Raw genomic sequence first — 21,106 nt, 5'->3', positions numbered from 1 at the left:
AATGATGAGGGCCTTGATGACCAACATGACATGTTGGCAAAGAAGAGGTAAGAAACAAGGATGCACCAGGTTTCTGGCTTGGGTGACTGGGCAGGAGGAGGTATACTTCACTGACCAAGGGAAAATAGGTGGAGGAGTTCTGCCAACCAGAAAGGTAAAAAAGAGCGAACAATATACAAATACTAATACTTCTACACTGCCAGGTTATTATATAGAATATGTGACTAAAATACTTAGCAATTTGCATTTTTTTCCTGGTAAGTTTGAATATTGTACCTATTAGATTTATAGGACTACTGGAAAACTTCTAGATTTCCAAGTAATTCCAAAAGAAAGAATCACTGGAGAGGGGCATAAGCAGTAATAAGAGGTTTGATAAGGCTGAGGAGTCTGCAGGAAAAAGCTGTATGACACTCTTCTGAAAGGTCTCAAAGGTGACACTAACTTGATAAACTAACCACTGTTTGCAGAATGGCCTCAGCACTGTTGACATCCTAGAGATGCACTCAGATCAGCTGACTCAAACCAGCCACACTCACAAGCTGCATGTACATGCTCCGTAGTAAATATACTAATGCATAGTAGGGGAACGATCTTTTCTAATCATCAGAATTCGTTCATCCTACCATCCAGGTAACTGAATACCTTGGAAATCAGACTAGTAATCAGAAATTTGCATGATAAGCATGAAGTCGGAGCAAAGGTAGACAGTTTTAAAGGAAAAATTACTGTGACACTGATGGAGCCTGATGATTCATCTCTGTCCCATCTTTGTACATTTCTCTAGTGGTCAAAGCCTGTCTCTGTGACTTTGCTTTTCTGGCCTAAGTCTTAAGTTCTTGGCCTAAGTCTGGCCAAGTCCCTTTCAGACCAACACATTCTTTCTTTATATATAATAATACAATCAGTAAACTGTTTTAAATCCTTTTTTCCCCAACCCACTTGAGGAACAGGATACTCTCCTGTCATCCTTCAACTAGAGATTCCCAAAATAGGAGATGGAGTGACATGTATCAAAATTGGAAGACGGTGGGTCTGTATACATTGACAAAACACCCCTCATAACCTCCTCCCTAATTCTGACACGTGCCTCCTACTTCTGGCCTTTGGGAATAAGCCTGAAAGCCATTCTGTCTCTTTAAGCTTTAGAATTTAAAATGAGCACAGATTTCTGCTCTGTTAGGCCCTGGATTTAAACATCTACTCTCAATATGTACTCTTAAATTTCCATGGAGAGCTAGCTTCCCAGTAGCCCCTGTGTACTGGCAAGAGATACCACTATTATATCTCTCAGAGAAAAAATAGTACAAAAAGAACAATTTCATTCTGTACACATCCTGCCTGTATTATTAGCATGAGTAATCCTAAATCTAATAATATGATAATATCACTAGAAACATAAAAGTATTAATGAGGCTGGAGTGGTGGGCTGGGGCCAGATCATATAGTCTCTATAAACAATTTAAAATTTTTATCCAAGGGTGATGGGTATTAAGCAGGAAGCTAATATTAGCAGGTATGCATTTTTTTTTCAAAAAAAGATGAGTTTGGTTTAGTATTGTTCAGAGGTTAAAAAACTGTTTCTGTAAAAGACCATGGAGTAAATATTTCAGGCTTTGTGGTCCATTTAGTCTCTGTTGCAACTACTCAACTCTGCCTCTGTAGTGTGAAACCAACCACAGACAACACATAAAGAATGAGCATGGCTGTGTTTCAATAAAATTTTATTAATGGACATTGAAATTTGAATTTCATATAATTGTCATGAAATATAAATGTACAACCACTCCTACTTTGTGGACCATACAAAAACAGGCGGGAAGACTGTCTGGTTCTGATACAAAACATGGAAGGGGGCGGGGCTTAAACTCAAACAAAAAGTGGAGGGCTGGAGTGGGGAAGGGCTGAGAGGTTCTTTACAAAAGACAGTAAACATCAATTGTTTGTAACCGAGAATGGAGCTGCCACAGTCTCCTGGCCTCACAAATCTCAAACACTCAATGTGCTATCTGCAAGAAGGGTGCTAAACTCAAAGGTTGTGAACTAAGCTGAAGTGCTATTAATTACAGCATGAATGACATGGTGACAGTTTAGACACGTGTCTAAACATTGAAGACTTATGGTAAGTTAACTCAAATACCTGAAATAAACTGTCCTTTCTGAAGCAATGCAACAGAGGAACCTTACGAATGAAAAAAAAAATGTACTTTTAAAAGCATTCTTTCTCAAAGGCACCATATTTGCCTCCAGCTTTTTCCCCTTTTGTAGATTTATCTTACTGGAGAATTAAATAAAATACACACACACACACACACACACACACACAGATTTAAAATCACTCTATTGTCTTAATCAATCTTACTGGAATAGTCTTTTATCTAGATTAATATGCTATGCCTTTAAGGCTTTATTACGCAAACAGCAAGCAAAAGTAACACATATTTACTTTTACTCTCAAATTCCCTAATTAAAAGTAAACATGATTATAATATTCTGAACTTAAATTCCCTAAAATAGTTTGAATATATACAAAATTTATTATTCAAGTTACTTGTATTGTTTTCTAAAATTTTGTAGTTAGGCTGTGTATTTTATGAATTTTGGTTTTTACCCTCTCTTTTAAGAAATAGTATTACAAAAGATCAAGGAATCTAACCAATGTGGCTTTATCACTTTAAAAAACTAGAAGACAACTGAGGCTCGTAAAATTACAGACAATACTAAGACTACACCAAGCACCTAGCACTATGCCTGGCACCTAATACTTCCTAAGTGGGAGTTACTATTATTGTTATACATATTACCATGTTAAAAAGAATTGTTCTTCAAAGATCACTAGAAGAACACAGGAAGGGTAGCTTTGTTTTTTATTTTGTTTTCTAATTCCTTTTCTGGGTGATTTCTACAGTGTTCAAAATTCCAATTAGGACAGTTTTAAACCTGAGATCTCACCTTCAACTTTCATTAAGGTCTGTATAGTACTTAACATATGGTATATGCATAAACGTTGATTTTTGTCATAGTATAGAGCAGAAATGGTAACCGTTCTCTTTATTAAAATGAGAGTATAGCGATATTTCCTGGCGGCGCAGTGGTTAAGACTCCGCACTTTCACTGCCGAGGCTGCATGTTCAATCACTGGTGGGGGAACTAAGATCCCGCAAGCCGAGCAGCATGGCCAAAAACTTTAAAAAAAAGGGGGGGGGGTATAGTGTCCACTTGAAATAGAGTTGCATGTTCAATGTTAAAGATAACCAAATAGGGCTTCCCTGGTGGCGCAGTGGTTGAGAGTCCGCCTGCCGATGCAGGGGACACGGGTTTGTGCCCGGTCCGGCAAGATCCCACATGCCGCGGAGCGGCTGGGCCCGTGAGCCATGGCCGCTGAGCCTGCGCGTCCGGAGCCTGTGCTCCGCAACAGGAGAGGCCACAACAGTGAGAGGCCCGCGTACCGCAAAAAAAAAAAAAAAGGTAACCAAATAATCCAAAGATCTGAAAGGTATAACTACAGTAAAGATGATGATACTCCTCGTGTACACATCAAGAACACGGGTGACATGAGGATCTTTTCAAAGAGCATTAGATTTCACTCCCAGCCAGCATACAAGACATTTCTTGGCTATGGTGGCCTCAGAAGTATTCTGGAATTCCCTCTCTTTCTCCCACTTCAAAGAGCTTTTTTGGGGCTTCCCTGGTGGCGCAGTGGTTGAGAGTCCGCCTGCCGATGCAGGGGACACCGGTTCGTGCCCCGGTCCGGGAAGATCCCACATGCCGCGGAGCGGCTGGGCCCGTGAGCCATGGCCGCTGAGCCTGCGTGTCCGGAGCCTGTGCTCCGCAACAGGAGAGGCCACAACAGTGAGAGGCCCGCATACCGCAAAAAAAAAAAAAAAGAGCTTTTTTTTTTTTTTCATTAAATTTCAGATCTCAGTTTCTCCCCGGCTCACCTGTAAGCCTGAACTTTATCATTTCCCAGGAGGTATTTGTTTTCATGAGGATGCATCCCAACTTACCTGAGTGTGATAAGCGCAAAAGTGATTTGCAGAGGACACTCAGATCTAGGGTATAACCAAACATAGGCTGCATAGCAGTCTCTGTTTCCTTGTTAGCACGAGAGAACGCACCTGGGGGATTCCCAGAGTACTCGAAAAAAATTGGTATTTGGGGGCAGGGTTAGCCATGCATGTCCCTAGAGCAACACTGGAGTTTTCAGCCCCCTTCCTGCAGCATGACCTGGTAGGGCAGAGTGGAGCTGCAGGGGGGCTCATACCTTAGCACATCTGCTCGGTGCTCTCCCAGGTGGCTGCCATGCACCGCTGGACCTGGCACCCGCGGGCCCACCGCCCTAAGCATCTCCCAGGTTAGGAGCATGGGCATGGGGAGACTGGGCGCCCAAACTCCAAGAAAGACTCAAGGGGGTGGGGGGAGCTTGGGCTTGGGGCTGCCCTGCCAGCCTTAAACGTTCCCTTAAGGAGGGAGGAGGGTCTGTGCTTGGCAAGTTCCCCCACCCCCACCCACTTCTCTCCTCCATCTCCCAACTTCCAGATCACCTTGAGTCCCCCAGCACTCCTGCAAAGTGAAAGCATCCGAGCAGAGCACTGTTTGAAAGACCCAGACCTCAGCAGCTGCCAGAAAAACTGGAAGTCATTCAATCCTAAGAGCCCTTAGGCAAAAGCTGTGCACTCCAGTGAGGAGCTGAGCTGGGTAGCGGGGAGGAGAGGAGGTCAAGTTTCCACCAGCGGTGTTTAAGCTCCTGTTTAAGCTCCTGCTGCAAAGAAGGAGCCTTTCTTATCAGCTGGAAATCTCTACTCTTCCCCCAAACCATCTTTTAAAAAAGTAACAGTTTTACTGAGCTATAATTTACTTACATAAAGTTCACTTTTCTAAAAGCATACAGTATGGAGGTTCCTTAAAAAAACTAAAAATACAGCTACCATATGATCCAGCAATCCCAATCCTGGGCATATATCCGGAGAAAACCATAATTTGAAAAGATACATGCAAACCTATGTTCATTGCAGCAAGATTTACAATAGCCAAGACATGGAAGCAACCTAAATGTCTATCAACAGAGGAAGGGATAAACAAGATGGGGTACACATATATAATGGAATATTAATCAGCCATAAAAAAGAATGAAATAATGCCATTTGCAGCAATATGGATGGATCTAGAGATTATCATACTAAGTGAAGTAAGACACAGAAAGATAAATATCATATGATATCACTTACATGTGGAATCTAAAAACTGACACAAATGAACTTACAAAACAGATTCACACACTCAGAAAACAAACTTGTGTTTATCAAAGGGGAAAGATGGTGGGGAGGGATAAATTAACAGTTTGGGATTAACAGATACACACTACTATATATAACACAGATAATCAACAAGCACCTACTGTATAGCACAGGAAACTCTACTCAATACTCTGTAATAACCTATATGGGAAAAGAATCTGAGAAAGAATAGATACATGTATTTGTATTGGTATAACTAAATCACTTTGCTGTACATCAGAAACTAACACAACATTGTAAATCAACTATACTCCAATATAAAATAAAAATCTTTTTTAAAGTTTTTACAAAATAATGGCTATAGAGAAATAAATGTCTGTTTAAAAAAGTTTTTTTAAATAACAAATAACAGTTTTACTAAGCTATAATTCACATACCATAAAATTCACTTTTCTAAAAGCATACAATTCAGTAGTATTTAGCATATCCTGAGTTGTACAACTATCACTACGAATATTAGAATATTTTCATCAACCCAAAAAGGTGGCCAAATTCATTAGCAGTCACTCCCCATTCCTCCCTCCCCCAACAACAAATTTATTTTCAACTTCTATGAATTTGCCTATTCTGGACATTTAATAAAAACAGAATCATACAATATGTGTTCATTTGGGACTGGCTTCTTTCACATAGCATAATGTTTCAAGGTTTACCATGTTGTACCATGTATCAGTAATTCACTCCTTTTTATTGCTGAATAATATTCCATTTTATGAATATACATTTTGTATATTTTTATGTATACTTTCATCTGTTGATGTTTCTATTTTTGGCCACTATGAATAATGCTATGAATATTTGACTGCAAGTTTTTGTGTGAACATATGCTTTCAATTTTCTTGCATACAACCCTAGAAATGGAATTGCTGGGTCATATGGTAGCTCTATATTCAACATTCTGAGAAATGACCAAACTGTTTTTCAGATTTTTCAAAGTTTTACAATGCCACCAGCAATGCATGAGGGCTCTAGTTTATCTACATCTTCAACATTAGGTAATGTCTGTCTTTTTATTTTAGCCATCCCAGTGGGTGTGAAGTGGTATCTCACTGTGGTTTTGATTTATGTTTCTCTAACAGCTAATGACACTAAGCATCTCTGCATGCACTTAGTCATTTGTATATGTTCTTTGGAAAAATTACAATTCAAATCCTTTACCCACTGTTTAATTGGCTATTTGTCTTTTTCTTGTTGAGTTGTAAGGATTCTTTATATACTCTTAACTTGCACATATTTCCTCTCCAGATATATAACTCTGGATGCAAATACCTTATCAGATATATAACTTGCACATATTTTCTCTCCAGATATATAACTCTGGATGCAAATACCTTATCAGATATATAACTTGCAGATATCTTCTCCATGAGTTAGTCGCCTTTTCCCTCTCTTGATGGACTCCTTCAAGCACAAAGTTTTTAATTTTGATGAAATCCAATTTACCTATTTTTTTCCTTTTTCACTTGAGCTTTTGATGTCATATCTAAGAAACCATTGTCTAATCCAAAGGTCATGAGTATTTACGCCTACAGTTTCTTCTGAGAGTTTTATACTTTTAGACCTTGCATTTAGGTCTAGGATCCATTCTGAGTTAATTTTTGTATATGGTATGAAGTAGGGGTTAAAATTCATTCTTTTGAATGTTGATATCTAGTTATTCCAGCACCATTTGGTGAAAAGACTATTTATTCCCCACTGAATTATTTTGGTAACCTTGTCAAAAATCAATTTATGATTGATAATTAATTTTAAGATTTTATTTCTAGATTCTCAATTCTATGCCATTAATCTATGTCTAGACTTTTGCCAGGTATACTGCCTTGATTACTGCAGATTTGTAGTGCACACTGAAATCAAGAAGTGTAGGGCTTCCCTGGTGGCGCAGTGGTTGGGAGCCCGCCTGCCGATGCAGGGGACACGGGTTCGTGCCCTGGTCCGGGAGGATCCCACATGCCACGGAGCGGCTGGACCCGTGAGCCATGGCCGCTGAGCCTGCGCGTCCGGAGCCTGTGCTCCGCAGCGGGAGAGGCCACAACAGTGAGAGGCCCGCGTAACGGGAAAAAAAAAAAAAAAGAAGGGTAAGTCCTCCAATGTTATGAACCAAACACAGGGTATACTGCCTTGATTACTGCAGGTTTGTAGTAAACATTGAAATCAAGAAGTGTTAAGTCCTCTAATATTATGAACCAAATTGTAGTCCCCCAAATTCACATGCTGAAGCTCCAACCCCCAATATGACTATACTTGGAGACAGAGATTTTAAGGAGGAGATTAAGGTTAAATGAAGTTGCTATGGTCTGAATTGTGTCTCCCGCAAATCCATATGTTGAAACCCCAACTCGCAATGTATTTGGAGATGGGGCCTTTGGGTTCCAGAACTCTAAGAAAATAAATTTCTGTTGTTTAAGCCATTTAGTCTATGGCATTTTTTTAATGGCAGACCTAACAGACTAATTCATCCAACTTTGTTCTTCTTTTTCAAGATTGTTCTTGCTATTCTGGGTAACTTCCATTTCCAGATGAGTTTTAGAATCCACTTCTCAATTTCTACAAAAAGGCCAGTTGGTATTCTGATACGGATTGCACTGAATCTGCAGATCAATTTGGGGAGTATTGCCATCTTAACAATATTAAGTCTTCTAATCCATGAGCATGAGATTCTTTTCATTTACTTAAGTCTCCTTTAATTTCTTTCAACTATGTCTAGAGCTTTCAGTATACATGTCTTATACTTCTGTTAAATTTATTCCCAAGTATTTTATTCTTTTTTGATGCTATTGTAAATGAATTTTTAAAAATTTTTATTATCAGATTGTTTATTGTGAATGTATAGAAATATAAGTAATCTTTGTATTTTGATCATGCATTCTGCAACATTACTGAACTTATTTATTGGTTCTCGCACATTTTTATTGGTTTACTTAGGATTTTATATACACAAAAACATGGCATCTGTCAATGGAGATAGTTTTTATTTCTTCATTTTTTTTTTTTTGGAAATGACAGATCTTTCTTAGAGCTTTTATTCAATTCATGTTGTGTATATCTCTATAGTATATAAAATAGATACATGTGTTGAAATATAAACTTACCAAAGAGAACTTATCTCCAGGCAGTTTTTCTGTTTGAAGAACGATAATAAATAGTTCCTAAAATTTTTTTTAATTTAATTTTTTTATATAGCAGGTTCTTCTTAGTCACCAATTTTATACACATCAGCGTATACATGTCAATGCCAATCGCCCAATTCATCACACCACGACCCCCACCACCCTGTGGCTTTCCCCCTTCATGTCCATACGTTTGTTCTCGACATCTGTGTCTCAACTTCTGCCCTGCAAACTGGCTCATCTGTACCATTTTTCTAGGTTCCACATACATGCATTAATACGATAATGCAATATTTGTTTTTCTCTTTCTGACTTACTTCACCCTGTATGACAGTCTCTAGATCCATCCACATCTCAACAAATGACTCAATTTCGTTCCTTTTTATGGCTGAGTAATATTCCATTGTATGTATGTACCATATCTTCTTTATCCACTCATCTGTCGATGGGCACTTAGGTTGCTTCCATGACCTGGGTATTGTAAATAGTGCTGCAATGAACATTGGGGTGCATGTGTCTTTTTGAATTATGGTTTTCTCTGGGTATATGCCCAGTAGTGGCATTGCTGGATCATACTGAAATTCAATTTTTAGTTTTTTAAGGAACCTCCATACCGTTCTCCATACTGGCTGTATCAATTCACATTCCCACCAACAGTGCAAGAGGGTTCCCTTTTCTCCACACCCTCTCCAGCATTTGCTGTTTGTAGATTTTCTGATGATGCCCATTCTAACAGTTGTGAGGTGATACGTCATTTTAGTTTTGATTTGCATTTCTCTAATAATTACTGATGTTGAGCAGCTTTTCATGTGCTTCTTGGCCATCTGTATGTCTTCTTTGGAGAAATGTCTGTTTAGGTCTTCTGCCCATTTTTGGATTGGGTTGTTTGTTTCTTTAATATTGAGCTGCATGAGCTGTTTACATATTTTGGAGATTAATCCTTTGTCCGTTGATTCATTTGCAAATATTTTCTCCCATTCTGAGAGTTGTCTTTTCATCTTGTTTATGGTTTCCTTTGCTGTGCAAAAGCTTTTAAGTTTCATTAGGTCCCATTTGTTTATTTTTGGTTTTATTTCCATTACTCTAGGAGGTGGATCAAAAAAGACCTTGCTGTGATTTATGTCAAAGAGTGTTCTTCCTATGTTTTCCTCTAAGAGTTTTATAGTGACGGTGTTACATTTAGGTCTCCAATCAATTTTGAGTTTATTTTTGTGTATGGTGTTAGGGAGTGTTGTAATTTCATTCTTTTACATGTAGCTGTCCAGTTTTCCCAGCACCACTTATTGAAGAGACTGTCTTTTCTCCATTGTATAACCTTGCTTCCTTTGTCATAGATTAGTTGACCGTAGGTGCATGGGTTTATCTCTGGGATTTCTATCTTGTTCCATTGATCTATGCTTCTGTTTTTGTGCCAGTACCATATTGTCTTGATTACTGTAGCTTTGTAGTATAGTCTGAAGTTAGGGAGTCTGATTCCTCCAGCTCCGTATTTTTCCCTCAAGACTGCTTTGGCTATTTGGGGTCTTTTGTGTCTCCATGCAAATTTCAAGATTTTTTGTTCTAGTTCTGTAAAAAATGCCATTGGTAAATTGATAGGGATTGCACTGAATCTGTAGATTGCTTTGGGTAGTATAGTCATTTTCACAATATTGATTCTTCCAATCCAAGAACATGGTATATCTCTCCATCTGTTGGTATCATCTTTCATTTCTTTCACCAGTGTCTTATAGTTTTCTGCATACAGGTCTTTTGTCTCCCTAGGTAGGTTTATTCCTAGGTATTTTATTCTTTTTGTTGCAGTGGTAAATGGGAGTGTTTCCTTAATTTCTCTTTCAGATTTTTCATCATTAGTGTATAGGAATGCAAGAGATTTCTGTGCATTAATTTTGTATCCTGCAACTTTACCAAATTCATTGATTAGCTCTAGTAGTTTTCTGGTGGCATTTTTACGATTCTCTATGTATAGCATCATGTCATCTGCAAACAGTGACAGTTTTACTTCTTTTCCAATTTGGATTCCTTTTATTTCTTTTTCTTCTCTGATTGCCATGGCTAGGACTTCCAAAACTATGTTGAGTAAGAGTGGTGAGAGTGGACATCCTTGTCTTGTTCCTGATCTTAGGGGAAATGCTTTCAGTTTTTCACCATTGAGAATGATGCTTGCTGTGGGTTTGTCTTATATGGCCTTCATTATGTTGAGGCAGGTTCCCTCTATGCCCACTTTCTGAAGAGTTTTTATCATAAATGGGTATTGAATTTTGTCAAAAGCTTTTTCTGCATCTATTGAGATGATCATATGGTTTTCATTCTTCAGTTTGTTAATATGGTGTATCACATTGATTGATTTGCATATATTGAAGGATCCTTGCATCCCTGGGATAAATCCCACTTGATCATGATGTATGATCCTTTTAATGTGTTGTTGGATTCTGTTTGCTAGTATTTTGTTGAGGATTTTTTTTTAAGTTATTTATTTATTTATTTATTTAGGGCTGTGTTGGGTCTTCATTTCTGTGTGAGGGCTTTCTCTAGTTGTGGCAAGCGGGGGCCACTCTTCATCACGGTGCGCAGGCCTCTCACCATCGCGGCCTCTCCCGTTGCGGAGCACAGGCTCCAGACGCGCAGGCTCAGTAGTTGTGGCTCACGGGCCTACTTGCTCCGCGGCATGTGGGATCTTCCCAGACCAGGGCTCGAACCCGTGTCCCCTGCATTGGCAGGCAGACTCTCAACCACTGCGCCACCAGGGAAGCCCTTTGTTGAGGATTTTTGCATCTATATTCATCAGTGATATTGGTCTGTAATTTGCTTTTTTTGTAGTATCTTTGTTTGGTTTTGCTATCAGGGTGATGGTGGCCTCATATAATGAGTTTGGGAGTGTTCCTTCCTCTGCAATTTTTGGAAGAGTTTGAGAAGGATGGGTGTTAGCTCTTCTCTAAATGTTTGATAGAATTCACCTGTGAAGCCATCTGGTCCTGGACTTTTGTTTGTTGGAAGATTTTTAATCACAGTTTCAATTTCATTACTTGTGATTGGTCTGTTCACATTTTCTGTTTCTTCCTGGTTCAGTCTTGGAAGCTTATACCTTTCTAAGAGTTTGTCCATTTCTTCCAGGTTGTCCATTTTATTGGCATAGAGTTGCTTGTAGTAGTCCCTTAGAATGCTTTGTATTTCTGTGGTGTCTGTTGTAACTTCTCCTTTTTCATCTCTAATTTTATTGATTTGAGTCCTCTCCCTCTGTTTCTTGACGAGTCTGGCTAATGGTTTATCAATTTTGTTTATCTTCTCAAAGAAGCAGCTTTTAGTTCTGTTGATCTTTGCTATTGTTTCTTTGTTTCTTTTTCATTTATTTCTGCTCTGATCTTTATGATTTCTTTCCTTCTGCTAACTTTGGGTTTTGTTTGTTCTTCTTCCTCTAGTTCCTTTAGGTGTAACATTAGATTGTTTACTGGAGATTTTTCTTGTTATTTGAGGTAGGCTTGTATAGCTATAAACTTCCCTCTTAGAACTGCTTTTGCTGCATCCCATAGGTTTTGGATTGTCATGTTTTCATTGTCATTTGTCTCCAGGCATTTTTTGATTTCCTCTTTGATTTCTTCAGTGATCTCTTGGTTATTTAGTAACATATTGGTTAGCCTCCATGTGTCTGTGTTTTTTACATTTTCTTCCCTGTAATTGATTTCTAATCTCAGAGCGTTGTGGTCAGAAAAGATGCTTGATATGATTTCGATTTTCTTAAATTTATTGAGGCTTGATTTGTGACCCAAGATATGATCTATGCTGGAGAGTGTTCCATGTGCACTTGAGAAGAAAGCGTAATCTGCTGTTTTTGGATGGAATATCCTATAAATATCAATTAAATCTATCTGGTCTATTGTGTCATTTAAAGCTTCTCTTTCCTTATTAATTTTCTGTTTGGATGATCTGTCCATTGGTGTAAGTGAGGTGTTAAAGTCCCCCACTATTATTGTGTTACTGTTGATTTCCTCTTTTACAGCTGTTAGCAGTTGCCTTATGTATTGAGGTGCTCCTATGTTGGGTGCATATATATTTATAATTGTTATATCTTCTTCTTGGATTGATGCCTTTATCATTATGTAGTGTCCTTCCCTGACTCTTGTAACATTCTTTATTTTAAAGTCTATTTTATCTGATATGAGTATTGCTACTCCAGCTTTCTTTTGATTTCCATTTGCATGGAGTATCTTTTTCCATCCCCTCACATTCAGACTATATCTGTCCCTAGGTCTGAAGTGGGTCTCTTGTAGACAGCATATAGATGGGTCTTGTTTTTGTATCCATTCAGCAATCCTGTGTCTTCTGGTTGGAGCATTTAATCCATTCACATTTAAGGTAATTATCGATATGTATGTTCCTATGACCATTTTCTTAATTGTTTTGGGTTTGTTTTTGTAGGTCCTTTTCTTCTCTTGTGTTTCCCACTTAGAGAAATTCCTTTAGCATTTATTGTAGAGCTGGTTTGGTGTGCTGAATTCTCCTAGCTTTTCTTTTCTGTAAAGCTTTTGATTTCTCCATCGAATCTGAATGAGATCCTTGCTGGCTAGAGTAATCTTGGTTGTAGGTTCTTCCCTTTCATCACTTTAAGTATATCATGCCACTCCTTTCTGGCTTGTAGAGTTTCTGCTGAGAAATCAGCTGTTAACCTTATGGGAGTTCCCTAGTATGTTATTTGTCATTTTTCCCTTGCTGCTTTCAATAATTTTTGTTTGTCTTTGATTTTTTCCAATTTGATTACTATGTGTCTAGGCGTGTTTCTCCTTGGGTTTATCCTGTATGGGACTCTCTGTGCTTCCTGGACTTGGGTGGCTATTTCCTTTCCCATGTTAGGGAGGTTTTCGACTATAATCTCTTCAAATATTTTCTCGGGTCCTTTCTCTCTCTCTTCTCCTTCTGGGACCCCTATAATGCGAATGCTGTTGCATTTAATGTTGTCCCAGAGCTCTCTTAGGCTGTCTTCATTTCTTTTCATTCTTTTTTCTTTATTCTGTTCCACAGAAGTGAATTCCACCTTTCTGTCTTGCAGGTCACTTATCCGTTCTTCTGTCTCAGTTATTCTATTATTGATTCCTTCTAGTGTAGTTTTCATTTCAGTTATTGTATTGTTCATCTCTGTTTGTTCTTTAATTCTTGTGGGTCTTTGTTAAACATTTCTTGCATCTTCTCGATCTTTGCCTCCATTCTTTTTCCGAGGTCCTATATCATCTTCACTATCATTATTCTGAATTCTTTTTCTGGAAGGTTGCCTATCTCCACTTCATTTAGTTGTTTTTCTGGGGTTTTATCTTGTTCCTTCATCTGGTACACATAGCCCTCTGCTTTTTCATCTTGTCTATATTTCTGTGAATGTGGTTTTTGTTCCACAGGCTGCAGGATTGTAGTTCTTCTTGCTTCTGCTGTCTCTAGTTCTTCATTTTTAATGTGGATGTCTTTTACTTCTTTTTCTTGCCTTATTTCCCTGGCTAGAACCTTCAATACAATGTTGAACAGAAGTGGCAAGAAAGGACATCCTTGCCTTGTTCCTGACCTTAAGGCGGAAGCATTAGTCTCTCACCATTAAATATGTAGGTGTGAATTTTATCAGGCTGTTGAAATTTCCTGCTAGCCCTAGCCTGTTTTATTTTTTATCATGAAAGGATGTTTGATTCTGTCAAATATTTTTCCTGTATTGATTGAGATTATCATGTTTTTTTCCTCTAGTGTATTGCATTGATCAATTTTCATATGTTGAACAACCTTGTAAAAATCATGGCATATAATCTTTTTATATGTTGCTGACTTTGGTTTGCTAATATTTTCTTGAGGATTTTTGCGTCTACATTCATAGACACAATGAACATAAATATTGGTCTGTAGTTTTCTTGTGATGTTCTTTGTCTGTTTTTGGCATCAAGGTAATATAGGCTTCATAGACTGAGTTGGGAAGTGTTCCCTCCTATTTAATTTTTTGGCATACTTTGTGAAAGACTGAAAGATTGGTATTAATGCTACTGTAACATTTGGCAGGATTCACCAATGAAGCCATCTGGGCCTGAGCTTTTCTCTGTAGGTAGATTTTTGATTACTAATTCAATCTCTTTCCTTGTTATAGGTCTATTCAGATTTTCTATTTATGATTGAGTCAGTTTTAATAGTTTCTGACATTCTAGGTATTTGTTCATTTCATTTAGGTTAACTATTTTTTGGCATACAATTGTTCATAGTATAAACCCTTTATTTTTGTAAGGCCGGTAGTAATGTTACCACTTTCACTTCTGAATGTAATAATTTTAATTTTTTCTTGGTAACCCTAGCTAAAGGTTTGTCAATTTTGTTGATCTTTTCAAATAAAGAACTTTTGGTTCTGTTGATTAACACTATTTTTCTATTCTTTTTTTTTGGCTATACGCAGGCCTCTCACTGTTGTGGCCTCTCCCATTGTGGAGCACAGGCTCTGGACGTGCAGGCTCAGCAGCCATGGCTCACGGGCCCTACCGCCCTGCAGCATGTGGGATCTTCCTGGACCGGGGCACAAACCCACGTCCCCCGCATCAGCAGGCGGACTCTCAACCACTGCGCCACCAGGGAAGCCCTCTATTCTTTATTTCATACATTTCTCTTTTTTAAAATAAATTTATTTATTTATTATTTTTGGTTGCATTGGGTCTTTGTTGCTGCATGCGGGCTTTCTCTAGTTGCAGTAAGTGGGGGCCACTCTTTTTTGTGGTCTGCAGGCTTCTCTTGTTGCAGAGTATGGGCTCTAGGCACGCAGGCTTCAGTAGTTGTGGCACACAGGCTCAGTAGTTGTGTTTGCAGGCTCTAGAGCACAGACTCAGTAGTTGTGGGACACGGGCTTAGTTGCTCCATGGCATGTGGGATCTTCCCAAACCAGGGATTGAACCCATGTCCCCTGCATTGGCAGGCAGATTCTTAACCACTGAACCAGCAGGGAAGTTCCATATATTTCTCATCTAATCTTTATTATTTCCTTGCTTCTATTTGCTTTCAATTTAGTTTCCTCTTCTTTTTCTAATTTCTTAAGGTAGAAAGTTAGTTTATTGATTTGAGATCACTCTTCTTTTCAAATATAGGTGTTTATAGTTATAAATTCCCCTCTTAAGCCCTGCTTTAGCTGTATCTCATAAGTCTTGGTATGTTGTGTTTTTGTTTTCATTTAGCTCTAAGTATTTTCTAATTTCCCTTGTGATTTCTTCTTTCACCATTGGCTTTCTAGGTGTGTTATGCTTAATACCCACTTTTTTGTGAATTTCCCAAATTTTCTTCTGTTACTGAATTCTAATTTCATTCCATTGTGATCAGAGAACACATTTTGTATTATTTCAATCCTTTTGAATTTATTAAGGCTTGTTTTATGACCCAGTGTACGGTCTATTCTGAGAATATTCCATGTACACTTGAGAAGGATGTGTATTCTGTTTTGAGTGGAATGTTCCACAGATGTCTTTTAGTTCTAGTTATATAGTTTTGTTCGTCTTCTATTTCCTTGTTGATTTTCTGTCTAGTTATTCTATACATCATTTAAAGTGGGGTACTGAAATCTCCCAACTATTATTGTTAAATTGCCTATTTTTCTCTTCAGTTCTGCCAGTTTTTGTTCCATGTATCCTATTTATTTATCTATGTTTATGTGGTGATTTATTTCTGTTCCATATATTTTAGAGTTCTCTTATTAGGTGCATATAAGCCTGTAATTATTATGAATTCCAGATGGATTGACCCTTTTATTATTATTAAATATTCTTCCTTGTCTCTACTAATTTTTGATTTTAAGCTTATTTTGTCTGATATTACTATAGTCACTTCGGCTCTCTTTTGGATATTGTTTGCATAGTATATCTTTTTCTATCCTTTTACTTTCCATCTGTTTCTATCTTTAAATCTTATGTGTCTATATATGGAATCTAAAAAAGAAAATGGTTCTGAAGAACCTAGGGGCAGGACAGGAATAAAGATACAGACGTAGAGAATAGACTTGAGGACATGGGGGGGGAAGGGTAAGCTGGGATGAAGTGAGAGAGTGGCATGGACATATATACACTACCAAATGTAAAATAGATAGCTAGTGGGAAGCAGCCACATAGCACAGGGAGATCAGCTCGGTGCTTTGTGACCACCTAGAGGGGTGGGATGGGGAGGGTGGGAGGGAGACGCAAGAGGGAGGAGATATGGGGTTATATGTGTATGTATAGCTGATTCACTTTGTTATAAAGCAGAAACTAACACACCATTGTAAAGCAATTATACTCCAATAAAGATGTTAAAAAAATAAAAACTAAATAAATCTGATGTGTCTCTTATAGATAGCATATAGTTGGATCATGTTTATCTCTGCCTTCTGCTTGAGGAGTTTAATCCACTTATGTTTAACGATTTAATGTAATGTCTGCTATCTTGCTATTTGTTTTCTTGCTAATGTAATGTTTGCTATCGTATTAGGTCTTTTTTGTCCCTCTATTCCTCCATTACTGCCTTCTTATGTGTTAAATAGATATTTCTAGTGTGCCATTTTCATTCCCTTTATGTTTCTTTTACCATATTTTGGATGGTAAGTTATTATTAAGTTATTTTCTTGGTGGTTACTCTGGGGATTACAATTAACATCTTAACTTGTAACTATGGATTTTGTTTTGCTTCAAGTTTCTTCTTGGAATTGAATAGTCTAGTCAAAATTAACCACAGAAAAATAAAAAGGAGCTTTCAACTCACAAACACTGTATAGGTACACACTGGGAGGCTGCTATTATAACAACCACCAGCCGCTGGTATGAACACTTACCTTGTCTAACAGTATGTTCTGCCACAACCTAAAGATACTGAGGTAACTTCTATCCCTGGCAGCAAAAGATGTGAAGAAAAACTGTGAAGACAAATAATAGGACAATTTTAATGTCATGGAAAAAAAAGGGAAAGTATCTGTCATGACAGTCTGCTGTGACTTGATATGGTCAAAGCAAACTAGTAGGTCACCATTGCCTACTTTATATACTAATTTTTGTTAAACTTTTCATTATAATAGAAAAAAACCACATAACTGGTGCATGAATAAGGTGTCTTTTAAAATTGTACCTTACAGCAAAATAACTTTATCAATATTTACTAGGGAAAGGAGCTTGAACTGGGTAGCTATTTACATTCATTGTAGTTTAATTATTAAAATCAATCTAAATAAACTTATTAAAAAATTAAAATTTTATTTATTCTGAACTTTGCAGAGAGATATAATTTGGTGGCCGTTTGAGCCAAAAATACACAAAGAATAAGAGAAAACTGCAAGTGGACTTCAGAGATAGATTTATTTTAAGGATCTTAATTTAAAATTATGTCATCTTTCATAGACTTCTAAAAAAATCCAGAAATACGTAATCTCAATTAATTATAGATATAGAACACCAATGTTAACACTAAACTTTGCTTTCAATGTTGTATAAGAAAAATAGCATACTTCAATCTATAATTCCATGTTTGCTTTTAGCCCCATCTCTTCCTCTGCATGTAAATGATTTTTGCAAAGTCGTATCTTATAATAGGCTTTTATGAGAAAATATGACAAGCAGCAGCACTAAATACAGTCTCTCAGTGTATCGTCTCTTCTGATCCCCTAGTTAGTGACTTTGAATGATTGACTGGCTATTTTTAGGAATGAGAAAGCTCAGTTCCATTTTTGATTTATTAAATAAAATGCCAAACATAATAGTATTTGAGGTGTTTATATTTTTCATAGAAAGGTTTTAAAGTAGTATTTTTCCAGCTAATAAACTGAAACCTAGTTTATATAATATTCTTCAAAAAGCAAAACTTTTTATCATGGGGATATATCTAGGAGCTCTTCCAAACACAATTACACATATAATATTGTGACCTAATGATCACTATTTACTACCCTTTATCTCCTTTTCTTAGACCAAATTTTAATAATCTTACAACCTTGTATGTAGACATATAGATAAGAAAAATCACCTAGTCCATCTCTTTTTCACCATGGTGTTATGCTTACTATTCCCACTTTTTAAACTAAATACTTTGTTATCAACTTTATCCACTCTTATATACCAAAACCACATTCTCAACTCCTTAACACTCCCATCTTTCTGGGCAATCTACGTAAATTACCATCTTATTTTATTCCTCGTTAGATATCCAACTTCAAAAATTTACTAATAGGGCTTCCCTGTTGGCGCAATGGTTGAGAGTCTGCCTGCCGTTGCAGGGGATGCAGGTTCGTGTCCCAGTCCAGGAAGATCCCACATGCCGTGGAGCGGCTGGGCCCGTGAGCCACGGCCGCTGAGCCTGCGCGTCCGGAGCCTGTGCTCCGCAACGGGAGAGGCCACAACAGTGAGAGGTCCGCATACCGCAAAAAAAAAAAAAAAAAAAAAATTTACTAATATATCTTGTTTCTATAATAACATTAGAGAGTTCCCTGGTGGCCTAGTTGTTAGGATTCAAGGCTTTCACTGCCGTGGCCTGGGGTCAGTCCCTGGTTGGGGAACTGAGATCCCGTAAGTTGTGCAGCGTGGCCAAATAATAATAATTATTATAATAATAACCTTAATTTGTGAGGAGTTCTGGATAATGACATCTCTAAACTGCTGGGGCATAGAACGTATGCTAGAAACGAAAACAACTAAAAGTACCATGATTAACCTTCCCTTAACCATACAGTACATGGAGGGATAAATACTTAGTAGTGTAGATTTTTTTTCTCCATGATGATGGTAAAAGAGATCACTGAATCAATACAGTGAGGTAGTTAGGACCAGTGTCTCTGCAATTAAACTACCTGGGTTCATATCCTGGTTCTACCACTCAGTTCTATGACTTTGAGTCACTTTTATTTTCTTTAGTTTCCTCATCTACAAAATGAGAATAATTTCAGTAGCAAATTTTTGTGAGAACTAAATGAGAAAATACATGTAAAAAAAAACTTAGCACAATATTTAGAACAAGTATGTTTGGCAAATACTAGCTGTTGTTATCATTATTAAAATTTAAATGCTTGGGCTTCCCTGGTGGCACAGTGGTTGAGAGTCCACCTGCTGATGCAGGGGACACGGGTTCGTGCCCCGGTCTGGGAAGATCCCACATGCCATGGAGCGACTGGGCCTGTGAGCCATGGCCGCTGAGCCTGCGCGTCCAGAGCCTGTGCTCCGCAACGGGAGAGGCCACAACAGTGAGAGGCCCGCATACTGCAAAAAAAAAAAAAAGAATAAGCTTATTTTAGGTCTTGTTTCCTTCTTGAACAGTTTGGCCCTAAAGCTGTTTAGCAGAACAGAGGAAAGCAAGGCATCCACGCTAGAGGTAAGGGCAGGGGCAGAGGAGCTGCAGTAGCCCAAAGCAGGGTGTCAGCACCAGAGAAGAATGAGGAGATTGTCCTCATAGAAGGGCTGCCCTGTGTGGAGTATCAGAGCCCAAGCAGGGTGAGGAGAGCTTTTTCAGGATGAGAGCCCTAGTGTGGTGGGGAGATGGGCAGCAACCTGACTCTACATGTCAGAAATCAAGCGTAGGGAAGGGGCAGCAGAGGAGATGAAGATGAATTACATACAGGTCCACTGATCAAAGTAAATATATTAAGGAGAATGGGAGCCTGGTTTCTCTGTCAGGGAAAAGAGTTACAAATACAAAAGGAAAGGGATTTCCCTGGCAGTCCAGTGGTTGAGACTCCGCACTCCCAGTGCAGGGGGCACGGGTTCCATCCCGGTCAGAGAACTAAGATCCCACATGCCGCATGGTGCAGCCAAAAAAAATGAAGGGGAAAAGTAAAAATAACTGTGTTGTTGGACTAGAATTAGAGGTATTCGTGTGAATTGGTGATTTATTATTCATAGATAGACAGATAAACGTAGATGTATAAGTGGGAATATATGTGTGTGTATTATGTATGTAGGTGTGTAATTTATATATATATTGTATATCCCCTTGTTCTGCCCAATTAGAGGGCTCAAACAGTGATACCCTATAGCAATGAACAAACTGGCTTCTAAATATCAGTCTCCCCTAAAAGAAAACAGGACTCCTTGGAGAAATGGTTGATTCCAGGACTGAGGCAGAGAAAACCTGTAACATCTTGTGCTAAAAAGCAAGAAAGTGCTCAAATAATGCTGAGAATGGTCAAAAGGACACCAGAGCCAGCTTGAGGGGGCTCCCACTGGCCAAATTTGGGACAATTTGAGCATCAAAATAAGTAATGATAGCAATGGATTATAATTCATTGAATAAAATAAGAAGCTATGAGGTCATATTGATATAAGTAAATAAATGAATAAATTTTATGAGGCATAGTATATTTACATAGTTTCAAAGTAGTTGACCACAAAACATTATTACAAAGGAAAATAGACTAACTTTACAGTAAAGTCTGGCAGACACCACCTTATTCAAGTGATCAAAGTGAATATCACCAGTAATCATAGAAATTAAATCATGTACCACTTGATAGGACACAATGGAAAGAAGAGAGTATCATTTCTGTGTTATTTCTGTCAAAATTGTATAACTTAAACTTAATCATAAGAAAATATCAGACAAACACAATTGAGGGATATCCTACAAAATAACTGACCTATAATCTTTAGAAGCATCAAGGGCACAAAAGTCAAGGCAAGACTAAGGGACTAGTCCAGAATAAGGAAATTAAAGAGCATGACAGCTAAATGTAATACGTATTTCTGAACTGGGCCTATTTGCTAT

At 38.0% G+C, this 21,106-nt stretch overlaps 1 protein-coding gene across 1 annotated transcript in view; it reads right to left on the bottom strand.

Moving 5' to 3' along the window:
* The window catches only part of GRAMD1C (GRAM domain containing 1C), a gene marked incomplete at its 5' end in the record, with an annotated part of 93,566 nt that overhangs the window by 37,779 nt on the left and 34,681 nt on the right, over positions 1–21,106 (bottom strand). The window contains one exon of the mRNA XM_081235778.1: positions 17,199–17,279. Coding sequence (XP_081091904.1) covers positions 17,199–17,279 — 81 coding nt within the window. The remainder of the gene's footprint in view (positions 1–17,198; positions 17,280–21,106) is intronic.

This window comes from Mesoplodon bidens (assembly GCF_964165515.1).
Source record: "Mesoplodon bidens genome assembly, chromosome: 5".
Classification (NCBI taxonomy): domain Eukaryota; kingdom Metazoa; phylum Chordata; class Mammalia; order Artiodactyla; family Ziphiidae; genus Mesoplodon; species Mesoplodon bidens.
The sequence above is the reverse complement of the archived record's forward strand: the minus strand, read 5'-3'. Positions and strand labels throughout refer to the sequence as shown.